Here is a 15,984-nt window from a genome sequence, read left to right as displayed (position 1 = left end):
CCAAACACAGGAACTCATGTTTCTTCTCTTGCCACTCCAGCATCGCTTACTTATTCCTGAGATTCATTCCAGCATGGTCAGAGCAACATTTTCCCATGACATGGTAGGCTTTCTCACGAAACAGCAGTTTAGTTCTTCTGTAATTCAAGAGGACAAGTACTTCGTTCAGAACCCACTGGGAGCCAAGGAGTCCAACAAGGACATGGCCCATTCAGCACACAGTTTCAGTATGCTTGCCATGCTTGCTCTGTCTGAGACTTCCCATGCCCCTGGCACAGTTTTCCCCACCTTTTTGTTCCACTATTCTTCACTTTCTGATCTCTTTCCTGATCATAGAATCATAGAATCATTAAGGTTGGAAGAGAAACGATTTGGAGAAGAGGTCAACTCCTACCTTACCACAGTCTCCTTTCAGGAAGCTGTAAAGAGTAATAAGGTCTCCCCTGACCTTCCTGTTCTCCAAACTAAACAAGCGCAATGGGAAGATCACCTCCCTGCTCCTGCTGTAAACACTATTTCCGATACAAGCCAGGATGCCATTGGCCTTCTTGGCCACCTGGACACACTGCTGCCACATGACCAACATGCCCAGGTCCTTTTCCTCCAAACAGCTTTCCAGTCACTCTGCCCCAAGCCTGTAGCATTGCATGGTGTTGCTGTGGTGCTGTTGTGGATTCTCCATCATGCCTTGTGAAACACCTGCTGGGTCTGGGACACAACGGCATTCCCCAACCAGAAAAACTGTGTCAGAGCAGAGCTCATACTCCTGAATGGTCCAGAAGCTGCTCAGGAGCTACTCCCTTCTCCAGGGCTCATCTCTGTCAGCACAAACACAGGAATACTAGCTCCTCAAAATTACCCTTGTAAACAAATCCTCTCTCTACTTTTTTTTTTTTTTTTTCCTTTTAATGACAAAATACTCTCTACATTTAAGTGGAACAGCTTTGCAATTAACCTGCTTATCTTCAGTTCGCAGATCAGAGATCAGCCCACAGTAGAAAGGACTCAGAGACCATCAGGTCTAATCTTTTGTGGGAAGAAGGAACCTACATGATATTGTCCAGTACCCTGTCCAATTGCATCTTGAAAACCTCCCATGGCAAGGAAAACTCCATGTTGTTACAGGGATGGATTATTCCCACTGTGAAAAATTTATCATATAAAAATGAAACCTCTCCCAGGTGCAACTTGTACCCATTGCCTCTTTTCCTCTACATGTGGCTCCTTGTGGAGAAAGAGCCTCAGTCCTCTTTACAGCCATCCTGTAAGTATTACAACAGCATGATGAAGTCCACCTTGAGCCTTCTCTTTTTCAAGGTGAAAACGCCAAAATCCTTCCATCTTTCCTCACAGTGTATGTAGATAACTATTTGAAAGATGAAATGCTTCAAAAACAGATATTTTAAGAAACAAAGTGTCTTCTGAGGGTGTATTTCTGGCTCCCCAAACCTGCAAGTATAAACCACTGCAAACTTTAAGCTTTTTTCACCCTTCTAGACTGTCAGTTTTGGTGAGGCATGGAATTGCTCCATTTTTCCATTCACAGCACTTTTTTGTTGTGGCAGATAATATTTTTCTCTTGGTTCCCTGCTGTCTGCATTAGACTTAGATCTAAGGATACAGGCAGAGGATGCTGCATTCTGTGTTTCAGCTGATCTGTCCCACGTAATATTGCACTCAAATATTGCACCCAATGGCTCACATCAAGCTCTCTTACAATTTCCCATTAGTTAAGAAAGAGGCCACAGAGCAGTGCTAAGTAAAAGCCTGTCCCAAGACACTCTTGATTTTTAACATGTGCCTGCTAGCTATTTCCAACACTGACCTTGTATCTAATCCTAAACTAGATAGGATGCATTTTAATGTAGGCCACATTTCTGAAGTGTTTCGGTAGTATGCTTTGGCCTAAGCTGTAAGAGCACATACAGTACAGCCCAGGAACCCCACAGGAGCACAATGACTAGACAACAGCATACAACATAAGTCCAATTAATTACTGAAAACAAAAACTGGTATAAGCAGTAACCTTTTCCATATGTAAATCAATTGCATAACGCTAAATACAGTAGATGCAATAGATTCTATTATGCAATGGCTTTATAATGCCAGCACACCAGGCTTAATGAATCCCTTCGAGTCTTCACATAGTGCTGGAAATTAAGCTTTCCACGTTGGGAAAGTCCATCTATGGGCAGCAAAAGGCCCCAGCGCCTTGCTGGGAAATCAGCCAGCTGCAGCCCATGTCTGGAAGAGAATTAGTGCTCTAAAGAGCACTGGGCAAAGAAGGGCTCCATGGCACTTTCTGCTGAAAGAAAGGCTCACAAGCATTTTTTAGAGTGGAGAACCACTGAAGGCTGAGCACCAGCCTGAGCAGCATGGAGTGGTAGCTTCATGTGGAAGGAGCACAACATGGAGGTCTGTCCTCAGAAGGACGACACAGCCTGGGCAGAATTGCTCCAAAAGCACACCACTTCAGGAGCTTTTACAAAGAGACGTTTAGCAAATAGCACCCAAGGACCAAAATCCCAAACAAACTTGGATAAACAAAATAGAAACAGTAATAGCTATGTTTTCCTGCTGTGAGAAAAAAACATCAGAACTGAAATCTTTGAATACATGAGTGTCTGTCTAAGCTTAGTTCTTGCATTTACCAAAAGGTTCATGTAGCACCTTATCATCCCAACTGCAAATAATTGCATCCAGTGAAAATTTAAGTGGCCCTCATTTCAAAAGTCCTCTGGCATAACTGTGCATTATTACTTCCTATCTTTTCTCATACTGTATCAAACTCTTATGTTATGTCCTATAAGGTATCCTAGAGCTAAATGTTCTTCATCTGTGCCAGTGTTTAGCTCAGGAACAAAATAAGGAAGAAAAAAAAAGTTTGTGCTCTACTTTCCCTAATGATACCTTGTTTTGTAATTACTAAAAGCATCACAGTCCTTAGACAGCTGCTGACACAGAAAATAAGGTCCTTGAAATTGTTTGTTTCATCATATTTTAAGAATTAATACCTTAGGTCATGTTAATCAGTTTCTGATATATGTAGTTTTCAAAATGCACTTGAGGGTAGAAAATGCTGGAAATGACTTATAACAACAAAGATATGAACTTTACTTGTTATATATCTTAATCTGAACGTTACCAAAGTACTTTGCCATCTTAAGTATCTAAGAAGCCTTAAATAAAAAATAAATTCACCTCATTTAGTGAAATGGAACATCCTCTTTTTCCAAGCCAAAGAGTTCAAATTTATTAATTTTGTAGCTATATTTTAAAATGAGTGTCAGCCCCTGCTAGATGACTGCATGATAAGTGTCTTGAAACTTCAGGAAAAGGCACTAAATTTTTCACAGCATTTGTGTTTCATTTTCAGCGTAATAAAAATATGGTGCCCTTTTAATAATGAATAATAGATCTCCTGGTGTGATTTACATGTGTGGATTAAATGTCATGTCTGAAAAGTTGCTGTTTTATTCATACTGAATTTCCCTCAAGTAAAACAAAATGGTACCCAGCTACTGTTATAATATTGCTAGTACCTTGCCACACTGGTACATAAATATTAACCGGCTAATATACTCCTTAAAAATCTACAGATCTCTGAATTGTTCTGTCACCAACTCCGGCTCAGTATGCATATGAACTGATTTAATGCCATCTTCAGTCCCAGGTACATGCGGGAAAACATGTTGGTCCAGTACTGACATACTCCTGGAGCTCGCATTTTTTTGTTGATAAACCCAATCTGGAAGGCTGGCACAAAAGAAGGGCCTCTGCCATACAGATGCAATGGAACTGGAGCCAAAAGGCAGGCTGGGGAGCCCAGCACCAATTCAACTGGCCTTGCTGCTACACACACATGCTTCTATGTGGCCCTGCTTGAGCTGAGAACTAACCTGATGACCTCCACAGGTCCCTTCCCACCTCAATCATTTTGCGATTCTGATTCCCTTCATCAGCGCTAAACTGACATCCCAGGTGACTGAGTAGCTTAAAGAATATTTTCTCAATGCCACCTGCATGCAGTCTCATTAACTTAAAATGTTATTCATAGCAGGTGAAAATTTCCTACCTGAACTTCCCCTTCTGCACAAAAACTCATTTTCTAACTTGCAATATTTTCCTGGGAAAGGTTTCGTGAATTGTTTACAATTTAGTTTAGAAATATGCAAATGTTTGAAATAGAGACACCTGCCTTACAGTTCATTTCCCATAGTAGAAGAAACTTACCCTTAAATGTCATCTAGTCCAACACCCCTACAATGAGCAGGGACACACAAACCAGCTCCATCAGGTTTCTCAGAGCTCTGTCCAGCCTGACCTTGAATGTCTCCAGGGACGGGTAATCCGCCACCTCTCTGGGCAACCTGTGCCAATGCCTCACTATCTTTACTATAAAAAATGTTTTCCTTATCTTCAATCTAAATCTCCCCTCTTTTACTTTAAAACCATTTACCTTTGTCCTATCACAACACAGCCTGCTAAAGAGTCTCTCTGCTTCTTTCTTATAGCCTCCCTTTAGATACTGAAAGGCTGCTATCAGGTCTCCCCAGAGCCTTCTCTTCTCCTGCTTCATCTAAACCAGACAGCATTAACTCGCTGAAAGTCTACAGTCCCTCTGCATAAATTAAATATATGAAAATGTCTTTGAAATGCTGGGTCGAAAACAAGTCCCCTTCAGATCATGCTGTTTGGTTCTATTCCTGAAATAGTGGAGCCATTTGAAACAGCAGTTACACTTTATCCCTATCCAAAGTGTTCATATATGTTTTGTACAGCGTAATTTAACTTGGGGAAGAAAAAAAAAAAAAAAAAAAAACTCATATCACCATCTGGCCTTACTGAAAACCAAATAAAATTCAACTGGAGCTATTAGGAACCACTGTCTAGTATGCCGGCAGAGGTTATTAGGGGAGGTAGGTTGACAAACTAGAAAGGAGGACAGTGAAGGAAAGGGAGCTGGCAAGCTGGAGCAAAGAACATTGATTAATGAACAAAAAACATTCTTGAAAGGTCGGGTGCGCAAGTCAGACTAGCCCTGAGGCAGATCTAACTTACATGACCAGCACTTTCTGTACGCAGCAGGTAACCCATGCTGACACCAACTCTGCCGACATGACAGGGTTATTATTTTTGGAAGGATGTAGTGTTCTGGAACAATTTCTCTAATATATTAGTTAAAACTGTGCTTTTCCTTCAATATCAAGCATGCATGTCTTCCTTTTCACCATGTTTACACTGAACTCCTATCATTATTCCAGCCAATGAAAACAAAAGCTTATTCTTCATATGTGAGCTCTCGCATTTCCCCATTTCCCCTCATAATACATCCAAGGGAAGCAGTGCTGTATACATGGCTGCAATCAAGCCCAGATACTCAGCTGGATCTCACCAATAAGACCTCACTACTTGCACTTATTTTTGTCGTAGATATTAATTGTCCGCAGCCTGAAATTTGCCTCATCTCAGCACAGATCTTAAGGGTTTCTTCTGAAACATACCTTAAAATTGTGTGGCAATAACAGAAGAGCAGAAAGGTAGAAGTGATTGGGATACAATGCCTATGCCTTCAGAACAAGCAGATGAAAGAGCTTCTTTTAAGATTACAACATTAATCTTTTCCAGCCCATTGTACAGTAATGAAGACAGGAAATCAACAGGGGATCAACTGGTCCTGCATTTTAATTGGACTTCCTTGAGACCTGCACCCCTGATTAACTAGCCTAAAAATGAAGTTTGCTGAAGAAGTTAATTAAATGTCCTGTGTGAGATTCAAAGAGAAAACTGTGGAAAAAATACTAGAACTACCAAACATTTCTCTCAGACCTTTAGATGACGTATGCACCTGTAAGCAGTTTTTGAGTTCACAAAACTCATCAGAGACTCACAGAAAGCCAAGTATGTGGACTCTGCACATACTCTTCAAAAATCCATGTCAGGCATTCCTTTACACTAAGGGAGCTGCTGGACAAAAGATAGGTCGATCTGAACTAGCTCTCACTTAGTCGTGAGAACAGAGCCATGTAGTTTTGAATGAGAGACATTTCCCACAGGGGAGCAAAGCAGCAGGCAGGACCCAGGAAAAGCACAATGCTGATAGCAAGAGGTGGGGCATGGCGCAGTCATTTTGCAGTACTGCCTTTAGTCTTCTCTTTCCAGTGAAATCTGAGAAGACAACACTTTTTGTTCAAGGTTATGGATATCTCAGTTATCTCAACTTGGCATCAGTGATTTCTCTGACAGACATATGTATTTGTTTTAACATCACGTAAGAGTCACATCCACAATTTCCTTCTTTATACAAGTAATTATTTTCATGTCAACAGCTGTATTTATAGACACACTGTTCATTTTCTATTACAAATGATAAACAATTAAGAAGCAAAATAGTGAGCTAGTAGCAGTTTACATATCACAAACCCAATAGATGAAATGACATATCGACAAATAACTCAAAGCATCAGTGCTGCACATGAAAATTACTTATCTGAAAGGGATACGGATTGTCTTTCTGTTCTGTATCTACACAGTGCTTAGCAGAATGGAATGGGTGGAGGAAAGATATCTGCCAGTCAGGTTGTACAGTAAAATGAATAGTAATTGAAAATGGAAAAGCTGTCCTTTCCATTCTACCAATGTCTCATAACAAAAAAAAAAAAAAAAAGCACACTGAGAAAAATCAGGGTTGTTTTCCAAATTGTAAAGAAGCTTTTTTGTGCCAGAGAGTTTAACTGAGACCGATGCTTCAACCAGCAGTAGGCATTAGCTACAAGAGTGAGCAACTGACACACAACAATCCTGCCATGCACAGCATGCTTAGGCAGGAAAATATGTGTGCCTCAGTCGCAAAAGACAGAATAGAGCCTCAAGTATTTGGTTTCCTTTCAAAATAATCCAAATGCTGCTTTTTTGGCAAATAGGGGTCAATGGAGCTAAAAACTCACAGAAGGATTTGGGCATTCATGTGTTTATATACACCCACTCGTTCATTTATTATTCTAAAGCTACTTTACTGAAATCAAATTACATAGCTGACAAGCTGCATAGATAAGAGAGAATAAAAGTAAAATTCAAAATTAGCTGACAGTACTACATGATGTACTGTATATTTGGCACTTTTAGAGTGAGTGATGAGGGTTAACCTAGGGGAAAAAAAATTGCACCTTCCTAAATTGCACCTTAAATTATTAAATAAATTATGAACATGATGGAATGCATTAAATATATAAGCCTGAAGGAGAATGAGAGGATGTGTTTTAACTTTCAAAGCAAAGACAGCATATTTAAGAAGTGTTGCTTACCGCCTGGATACTTTGTCCAAAGTACATTTCAGCATTGTAGAAGTTTCCATCATGACTAACAGGTGAAGTGGCTCTGGCCCAAGGCTCCTCCTGTTTGGGCCACTGGAGCAAGCCACCACCAAGGCACCTGAGAACAGAAAGTTTCAGGGTATAATGGCCTTTGGGGACCTTATCTTTGACTCCCCTCAGGCATTTGATGTGAACTTCTATCGGCTGCGGTATCTTGGAGCAGTCAACCTAAGGAGAAAGCTCTGAGTTACTGACCTGGGTTGGGTTGATGTTAACCATACAATTAGCCAGAACAAATTTCTTCAAGAAAACAACTACCATAAGTATGCTTCTTGTTCAGCTTGAAATTACCTATTGCTAACATAGGATTTGCAATTAGTGAGGGCAAAAGTCACAGAGATGACTGATTAAAAAAAAATAATAAAAATACTGCTAATAAAATGTTCAGTGTCCTTAAGGGGAAGGTGGAGCTGTTGAAGTGTGGCACCTGAAACAATTAGTCTGCAATTGTAAGGCAGAATTCACTGGAAAGCAACATCTTCAAAGAAACATTAAGCTTTGTAAGACAAGCACAAAACATGATCTGATGAGCAGGCTGCAAGCATGGAGAGACAAGGCAGGCCATGTTCTTGCACTAATTATTAGCATTGCCAAGGCTATTAGTGCTGTGTAATAAGCAGAGTATCCTTTTGCCTTCTGATTATCACATAATCAGTTTCTCTTACAAATAGTAATCAAAGTGCAATGCATGTAGAGTGTAATAACCACTCCCTAGAGGTACATTTTTTCCAAGACCATACAAAGAATCCAACAGCTGCTTGCTGTTGACAAGATGTTGTCTAAGTTACAAAATATTTAGTATGGAATAAACGTGTTGTGTATCTGAAATGACTTTTCGGTGCTTTTCTTGTATACTCAGCTTGTAGTGTGGAGGCTGGCAGAGGAAAGCAGGCACAGCAGTATGATGCCTGCAAGGTTCACCTGCGTGAAGGTGTAGGGTCCATCCCACTATGACAGGAGACACATCAGTGCTGCCCAAATACAACCTACTGGGTCAAGCATGTAATTAGGGAGTTCCATTTTGGCTCCTTTGTTGACTTGCAGATTCAATGGCTTCTACAATAACTAACTAGTGCTTCAAATCAACAGTGATTTTTCCCCAGTGAGATATCCATTTCTCTCATTATTGTGAGAAAATGTTAGTACAAGAGTCATCTCCTTCTAATGTAATGTGATACAAGAACCCGTGCCAGATTTTAGAATCAAATGGCTACCTTGACTACTGGGTTTAGTAGTCTTGCAATTTAAACCTACAGTAGCTAATAATCTCTTCCTTAATCCTGCCTTGGATTTATTTCGGAAGAGATACCATATTTCCATATAGATAGAAAGCTTCTGGAATTAAACGAAGCAGTTAAATAAACAGCTGAATTTGTTAAACTTCTTTTGTTTTTCAACACAAACCATACTTAACTAATCTGAATGACAATTATTTTCAGCTTAATTAGAAAATCTTAATTAACAATGAAGATTTAACCTTAATATTTTTGGTTTCTAAATCATATATAAAAAAAATTAACATTATGTGAATAAATAAGACAATCTTTTTAAACCTCAAGGCAGGATTACTGATGCAGGCAGACTTCGTTATTAAACACATTCTAAATTAAACGCCTCTATGAATTTTATACTGAAATATATTGTGATAGTCTTGCATGCCAAATGTGACATTTTGTATTTTAGATTCATCTTCTGTAGTAATTTTGGAAATGTCATACAAACAAAGATTTTGTCATTTACCAATGGAATTACTATGCATGGCCGGTTAGCCATCTCTTTTCTGGCTCTTCTGGTTGTTTCAAGTCAGCAAGCCATAAAAAATCTTTATCTCTCTGAAACACAGCAATTTGGAAGATAATCGAATAGTGACTGGGGGGCAGAAACGCCAGTCTGAGGAATTATACCACAATCTCTCTTGCATTTACAACCTTCCTCAAAGCGAGTGTCAGTCGAGTAGGAAAAGGAGATAGAAGATTCATCATATTTCAAGCCTGTCTCATTTGCATGGTGGCATAGCTGTCTCATCTCCTGCTGAAAGACTTTGCTTGGCCAGCGCTGACAAACTGTTTTGAAGAACTCTTGCCATGCCCAAATGATTCATCATTAATAGCTTTAGACATTCTCTTTAAGCGTATAGTTTCTACTGCTGGAAAGCATATTTTCAAACCTGCTAAATTCTATCCTCTTAAACTATGAAAGGAAAATAATATATAGACTAATGCAATACAATCAATCTAGTCATTTAGCAGTTTGCATCGGTAAAAGAGTACTCATGAAGGACCTCACCTTCGCACAAAGTTCTGCTGCTCCTTTTAATCCAGTACTCATGCCTGCAAGGTTACCAGAGCTGCCTGGAACTTCTCCACATCCATTCACCTCTGCTGCCAACGGCTGGCTTCCCTGTCTGCAGCAGTTACAAAGGGAAGAGGGAAGAAGAACTGAAAAGGAATCAGCTACAATGCAGACAAGAGAAACGCTTGCCATTGGAACTATATCGCAGTTTGATGTTTTCCCTGAACATATCATAAGCCCTGCAGGGCACCCAGGGGAAGCAACAGTGTGCTACATGGAGAAACAGCTAGGCTTCAAGAAGTAGCATAGGAAAAAAGCAGTCACAGATTTGTTAATATGCACATTACTTGTCAGTCTGTGCCACGGGCTGACATAAAGGAACTTCTGGGCTCAGATTCTAAATTAACTATGTTAAAGTGGGAACCCACTGCCTCTGTTGACACTTTTCAGGACTTATAGACCTCTTCGGAACACGCTTTTGAGAATCATCAGTCTTTTGGGAAAGGGGTTGCCTTTATCAATTTTACATATTACTTTTGTTCTGAAACAGTCTTGCATTTTTAGATTTATCTCATATTTTTAATAAATCTAATTTAAATTAGTATTATGTATGTAATTAATATATGAATGTATACATATATGTATGTGTATTATTTATACATATGCATGCACAGCTTTTCAGCTGTATGTGAACCATTAAACCTTCCTTGGCATTCATATGTTAACTTTTTGTTGAAGTAACTTTGGGGATAATTATACCTCCACAAAGAATTCTTGTTTAGGAATGGTCCCTGTGTCAATACAGAACTCCAGGAAATAGCGTAAGTACAGACCTTCACCCCAACACTACATTACTTAATGCATAGGGTGCAAGAAGGGTACTGCAAACTATGAGAAAAGCCCTGTTTTCTAGTGCACAGCAGGAGCAAACACACAGCTGAGTCATTTATAATAAGCCCTACAAAACTTTGTGCTTTGGCAATCCCATTCAATCTCTCAACAGATACAGAACCAGGAGCAATTCCTCTGTCCCTACTCTGCACTTGTATCTAAACAGGAATGGCCCTAAGCTCTCAGAAGCTGGAGGATAATCAGGCAATTTGTGGCCCAGGGCCAGCAACAGGAACTTCCTGCAACACGCCAAGAGAAGTCTTGCAAAGCTAGGGAGAAATCACCGTACTAGTTACAACTGGAATTCAGGATTAGCTTGGACATACAAACAATACAGAAAACCAGGGGACAAGCCCTTTTGGGCTGCCAACCCATATATCAGCTAAGTTTTTAGTCACCATCAAAAGAAAAAGGTGAAAGCTGCTGTTGAAAAAATTTCACAAACAACAAAGTTTTGCCTGGCTGCACTTCTGGACTATTCCCATTCAGTATTTTCTTTCTGGCTTTTGGAAAATTCAATTCCAGCATCTACACTCTTGTTCCCACTTTTTCAGGCTAGATGATAATGTTAGAAGTAAGATTAACACAGTTCTTTATTAAGAGAAGTATTTGCAGTGATTTGGCAATCATGCTAAACATCCCAGTCTTGTGTACATATGCTATTTAGAACAGTTTGAATTTCACTCTTCTGAAGCTGATACTTCTTTCTCCAAGTTCTTGATACATTGCTTCCACCCATTTTCTACTCAGTTTCCCTACTCCTTTTAAAAATTATTATTTTAGAAACATAGATATCCATTTTCATCAGTAAAATTACCACTGGCACAAAGCTAAGTTGTTTTCCACATTTCTCTACCAGATGAACTGAAACACGTAACTGCACAGGCAACAGCTGAATTAGCTGGAAGGTCTGCACAGACATTAGTGTCAATAACATACTTGGGAATTTTTATTAAGCCAGGACTGATCAAAAGTAAGGACAAGAAACCACGATGCTCAGGATTGAACACAAGAAATGCATGGTCAATCATCTTTAAAAGTTTTCTCCTTGAGCTGCATTCAAGTAGACTTGGGTTAAGTTTCCCTAAATGGAAGGAGCAGAAGATGCTCCTTGAATGTGATTAGCTAATTCCTAGAGCTGAAACATCTGAGAAGTTAACTTTTCTCCTCAGGAAGAATCATCTGTTTGTAACTTCATACTTATTTAGCTTCTCACGATGGAAATTATTTCACTTAATTTGGTTAGAGCTGCATTGACACAGAGGTTCATTAGGATGCCCATTTGCTTGCAATTCAATTTAAAATTAAATACACTTTGTTGTTGATTTTATTACTTTTAAACTACTGTATCTATTGCCTTTATTAGCTGCTAATACACAATTATGAAGGTAAACAGTTTCCATTACTGAACATCAAACATTTAAATAACCGCACTTGATCTCTTTTTGGGTTGTACCGTTTTCCTCCTTTCTCCCTTTTCACTGGGTATTAGATTCAAGAGCATAATTTAGTCAGTCAAGTTAGACTTCTTTTGTGCTCTCCAGCATGCTCATCAGCTGTCACAATAAACAGAGCTTCTTTAGCTATATCCATAAGGGTTATTTATTTCCTCCATTCACTTCTTTACAGGTAATTTGAGGCATGTATTTATCTGAAGGTCATGCATAGCTTGATCGTGAAAACATTACTCCAATTCATATTTCCTTCACTGTCTGGGGGTAACTCAGAGGCAAGGATGAAGGGCACTGGGAGAAGCCATTTGGTCACCTTTTGAAGTGCACTGTGTATAACACTTAAAAATTGCAGACCAAGCAGGGTATCTGAAAATGGAGGTAACCAAAACAGAGGCTTCTTTCAAAAGATCAGGCTTAATTTTTCTAGGCCTGAGGTCCTTTGTATGGGAGAGGTTCCATTCATTAATATCTGTAAAGCACTGAAAGACCTTTGGAAGGAAAGAACATTAGATGGAAATACAAAGTAGCCCTTATCTGACATACCTTTGAAGGAGCTCATGAATCCTGGATTGCAATTTTTTTTTGTTATGGTGGGAGGCTTCTTTGTGGTGCTTTGAGTCCTACAAGCAGATAATAACAATAATAATAATTCAGTTTGTTTCCAAACATACAGAAAGATCATGGAAGTAAAAGCCATAAATAAACAATTATCCGACAGTTTGCCTTAAGTCTTCTGGTTGAAGTTTTTCAGAAGCAGTTAGGAATTTGAGCTATCACTACTTTATTCCACTATGTTCTCTTTTTTTTTTTTTTTTTCCCTCATATACTTTTATGTATATATACTACATAAATTCTAAGGGAAACCACATTCTAATCTTCCCTGAAAAGCTTCATCTTTACAATGTGCATTTGCACTGTGTAGTGTCCCACAATACTTCCTTTTTGCAGTACCTAACTGTCACAGATACACATGCATACATGTATGCATATCTAAGTTTGTTTGTGCATGTATAACAAGATGTAACATACAAAACAATTACTCACAGAATACTGGAGAGCCCACAACTTGCCCTGCCCCAAAACTTGAGGCCTTGTATCATCAATGCCGTTTTGGGGATACTGGGTAAGAAGGACTGATATTTTTGGATGTTGCAATACATGGGAGGCTAACTTAGATAAGCCATCACCTCCCCCAGCAGTTCTACTACAGCTGTCCGGCATGAAGCTCTTGGACTACTTCTGGCTGAAGTTCAGCAGAACAGGGACTAGGCCCCATGTTTTCTCTCACCCCCACACATGCTGGCACCGAGTTTTTCTGCAGCTCGGTGAATCACCATGTACGCCATGTAGGAAGGGCTGGGAGCTGGCTCCAGTCCCGTCTCTGCTCTGGTAGAGTTTGGAGCTCTCCGGTGAGGGCAGTCTGGGCTGCCACAGCTGGGACATTTCAAAGTGTGCTGAGCTACAGTGCGCAATGTCCTCAAGAATGCCTAAAGATAAAAGCTTCCAATCAGTTTGGTGGCAGATGGGATGAGTGTTTAAAATTTTGGACTGAAGAAGTTAAAGCTAAAGTTAAGAAGGTGAGAGAAAGGCTTAGTTCATAATTAATCTCCTAGATAAAGCTCTTAGGAATGCCTGGGACAGACATTTTTATGAGGTAGGTATTTAGATTAAGAAGAAAGAAGACATAGAAAACTTGTTTCACCTAAAATATCAAGTAGCTTTAAGAGTACAACACCTTTCAGATGATGCCAGTCTAGGCTTACGCTGAGCAGGAATAGATTTTTGTAAAAAATTGATTATATTACCAGATTCCCATAGCTATCCAATCCCCTTGTTTATCTTTCTAATCTTAATTAAATAATGAATATTCAAAAGAAAATATTAATTGGGCTTCTTTGTACGAACTACACTGCTTTCCATCCCTCTGTCTCTGAAGTGGCAATGGGAATATGAGTTAAAACTATTTCTTCCAGATCCTAGTAAAATATTTGTCACAGCATGTCATGATAATTTTTAAAAAGCTCTATCATCTACCTAATAAATTTGTTAAGTTTATTCAAATCTTATTGAACAGGAAAAGTGCAATGAGTCATGGTTAATATTTCTTTACCTACACTAAGAAATAAAATATATCAAAAATTCAGTGCTTAGGGTCCTATTCAGAAAACCTCTAAGAGCCTGTAATACATCTTCTACGTGATTAAAGAAAAAAAAAAAACAGGAAACTTGCTTTAAAATGAATTATTCACCACCTTGAATAAATTTCCATCTTTCCTATTTGCAAAACCCCAAAGTCAGTTATGTAAATTTTAACCTACACTAATTACCTCAGGGGTGTGCAAGCTAAAGGAAAGTAGATGCAGTAGAAGAAAAAAAAAATCTAGACATTTCCATCACCAGGAAGCAATTTAATAGAGGAAAAAAATGTGTAAGTTTTCAAAACCAGAGCAGCCCATGTAATTTTTTTTTAAATGTGGTTTAATCATTGCCGCAATACCCCTTGAATCAGAGATTTACAGGAATAAACTCAAGAGCCTTTTCTCAGTGGCATATACCATCGCGCACATAACTAAGCCCGTTTCTCATCATGACATCCGCATTGTCTAGACTGTAAAAATGACCCATTGTTGGCAATGGGTGTTCCCAACAAGAAGGCATGAAATGTGGTTTTGCTTCATGTCAATGCAGACATTTAGGGGCCCCTTCAGAAAGTGACTAAAATATGGGAACCACAGAAATATCCTTCAGAGCTCACAAGAGGTGTAATGGAGAAAGCGGGGCACTGCTGGAGGACAGAAGGGCTCAATCACAGCACTGCTTTATCCTACTTCCTGTCCTGATACCAGGCAGCACTTTAGCTGTGGAGCCCCCTTCTTCATACATCTTTCTCAGTTTCCTCATTGGATATCTTGAGGTTTAATTATGTAAATGGCTCATCTACTGATTTCAGAGAGCACGATCAAGACCAGTAACAGAACAAAGTCTTTCAGTTTGGGCTCAGCATCGAGACAAACAATGATGAGTATTGTTCCTACAGTAGGCAAAAACAAGAACCTGACTCAATACTATAAATCAGTGCTGACTGACAATTTTCATTGTGAAACTATTTCACAAATGATAAATTTTGATTCCTGTAGCAATTTTCAATTTGGAAAAAAAATCCACAAAACCCCTTCCAAAGACATCCTTTTCATTTAAGAGAAACTTTACAAAATTCAACAAACTTTTAAGCAAAACATGATTGGTATTCTATCATTTAACAAAGTCTTGCCATAAAATATTTACCCTTCCCTTTCAGTGCATTCCTAGTACTGCTATTGCAAACTTCTGCTAAGCAATTCACCTTGTCATGATTTGAAGCAGTCAGTGGAGCCTTGCCCTGATGAGATAGCATTCCTTGTGAGGAGAGCTATGAGGGCTCGCCTTCCTCCCCACTAGACAGGGGCACAGCAGAGGAAGTGTGAGGACAATACTAAGTAGGATCCCACTGCCCACAGGTATCTCACATACAGGGAATTCCAGTGTTTCACCATAATTCCTCTCCTTGAGAAATCCCTTATTATCAGTACGTCACAGCGCAGGTAGAAACAAGCCCAAAGGGCTGACATTCCAGCCATAAACACCCAAACAAAAAATTTTCAGAGTTTCCATCTGCTCATCCCAAAACATTTTGCAGTGAAATCCTTTCATCCTCATTTTCACATGTGGAAGAAGTGAAGCGTAAGTGACTTGCTTGAGCTCACCTAGCAAACAGTTGTCAGGACTAGAAACAAACACCACGTTTCTAGTCCCACCAGTGCTACCCAGCCTTCCTCCTACACATTCTGGCTGCTGTGAGAAAGTTCACTTAGAGGAACTTTCAAGATCTAGTGCACTGCATAGCACAGAACCATTTGAGATCAAGAAAGAATATTCAAGATACATTAACATTTGTGCAATGTGAGATTTTGAGAGACATATATTCTCCATGTTAA

At 39.3% G+C, this 15,984-nt stretch overlaps 1 protein-coding gene across 1 annotated transcript in view; it reads right to left on the bottom strand.

Annotated features, from left to right (window-relative positions):
• The window catches only part of OFCC1 (orofacial cleft 1 candidate 1), a 178,537-nt gene that overhangs the window by 112,789 nt on the left and 49,764 nt on the right, over positions 1-15,984 (bottom strand). The window contains exons 9-11 of the mRNA XM_015275986.4: positions 12,554-12,630; positions 9,660-9,777; positions 7,305-7,541 (exon numbers count right to left, since the gene is read on the bottom strand). Coding sequence (XP_015131472.3) covers positions 7,305-7,541; positions 9,660-9,777; positions 12,554-12,630 — 432 coding nt within the window. The remainder of the gene's footprint in view (positions 1-7,304; positions 7,542-9,659; positions 9,778-12,553; positions 12,631-15,984) is intronic.

The sequence above is a fragment of the Gallus gallus genome, chromosome 2 (genome assembly GCF_016699485.2).
Source record: "Gallus gallus isolate bGalGal1 chromosome 2, bGalGal1.mat.broiler.GRCg7b, whole genome shotgun sequence".
In the NCBI taxonomy this organism is placed as follows: domain Eukaryota; kingdom Metazoa; phylum Chordata; class Aves; order Galliformes; family Phasianidae; genus Gallus; species Gallus gallus.
This window is presented reverse-complemented; position numbering and strand designations above follow the sequence as displayed.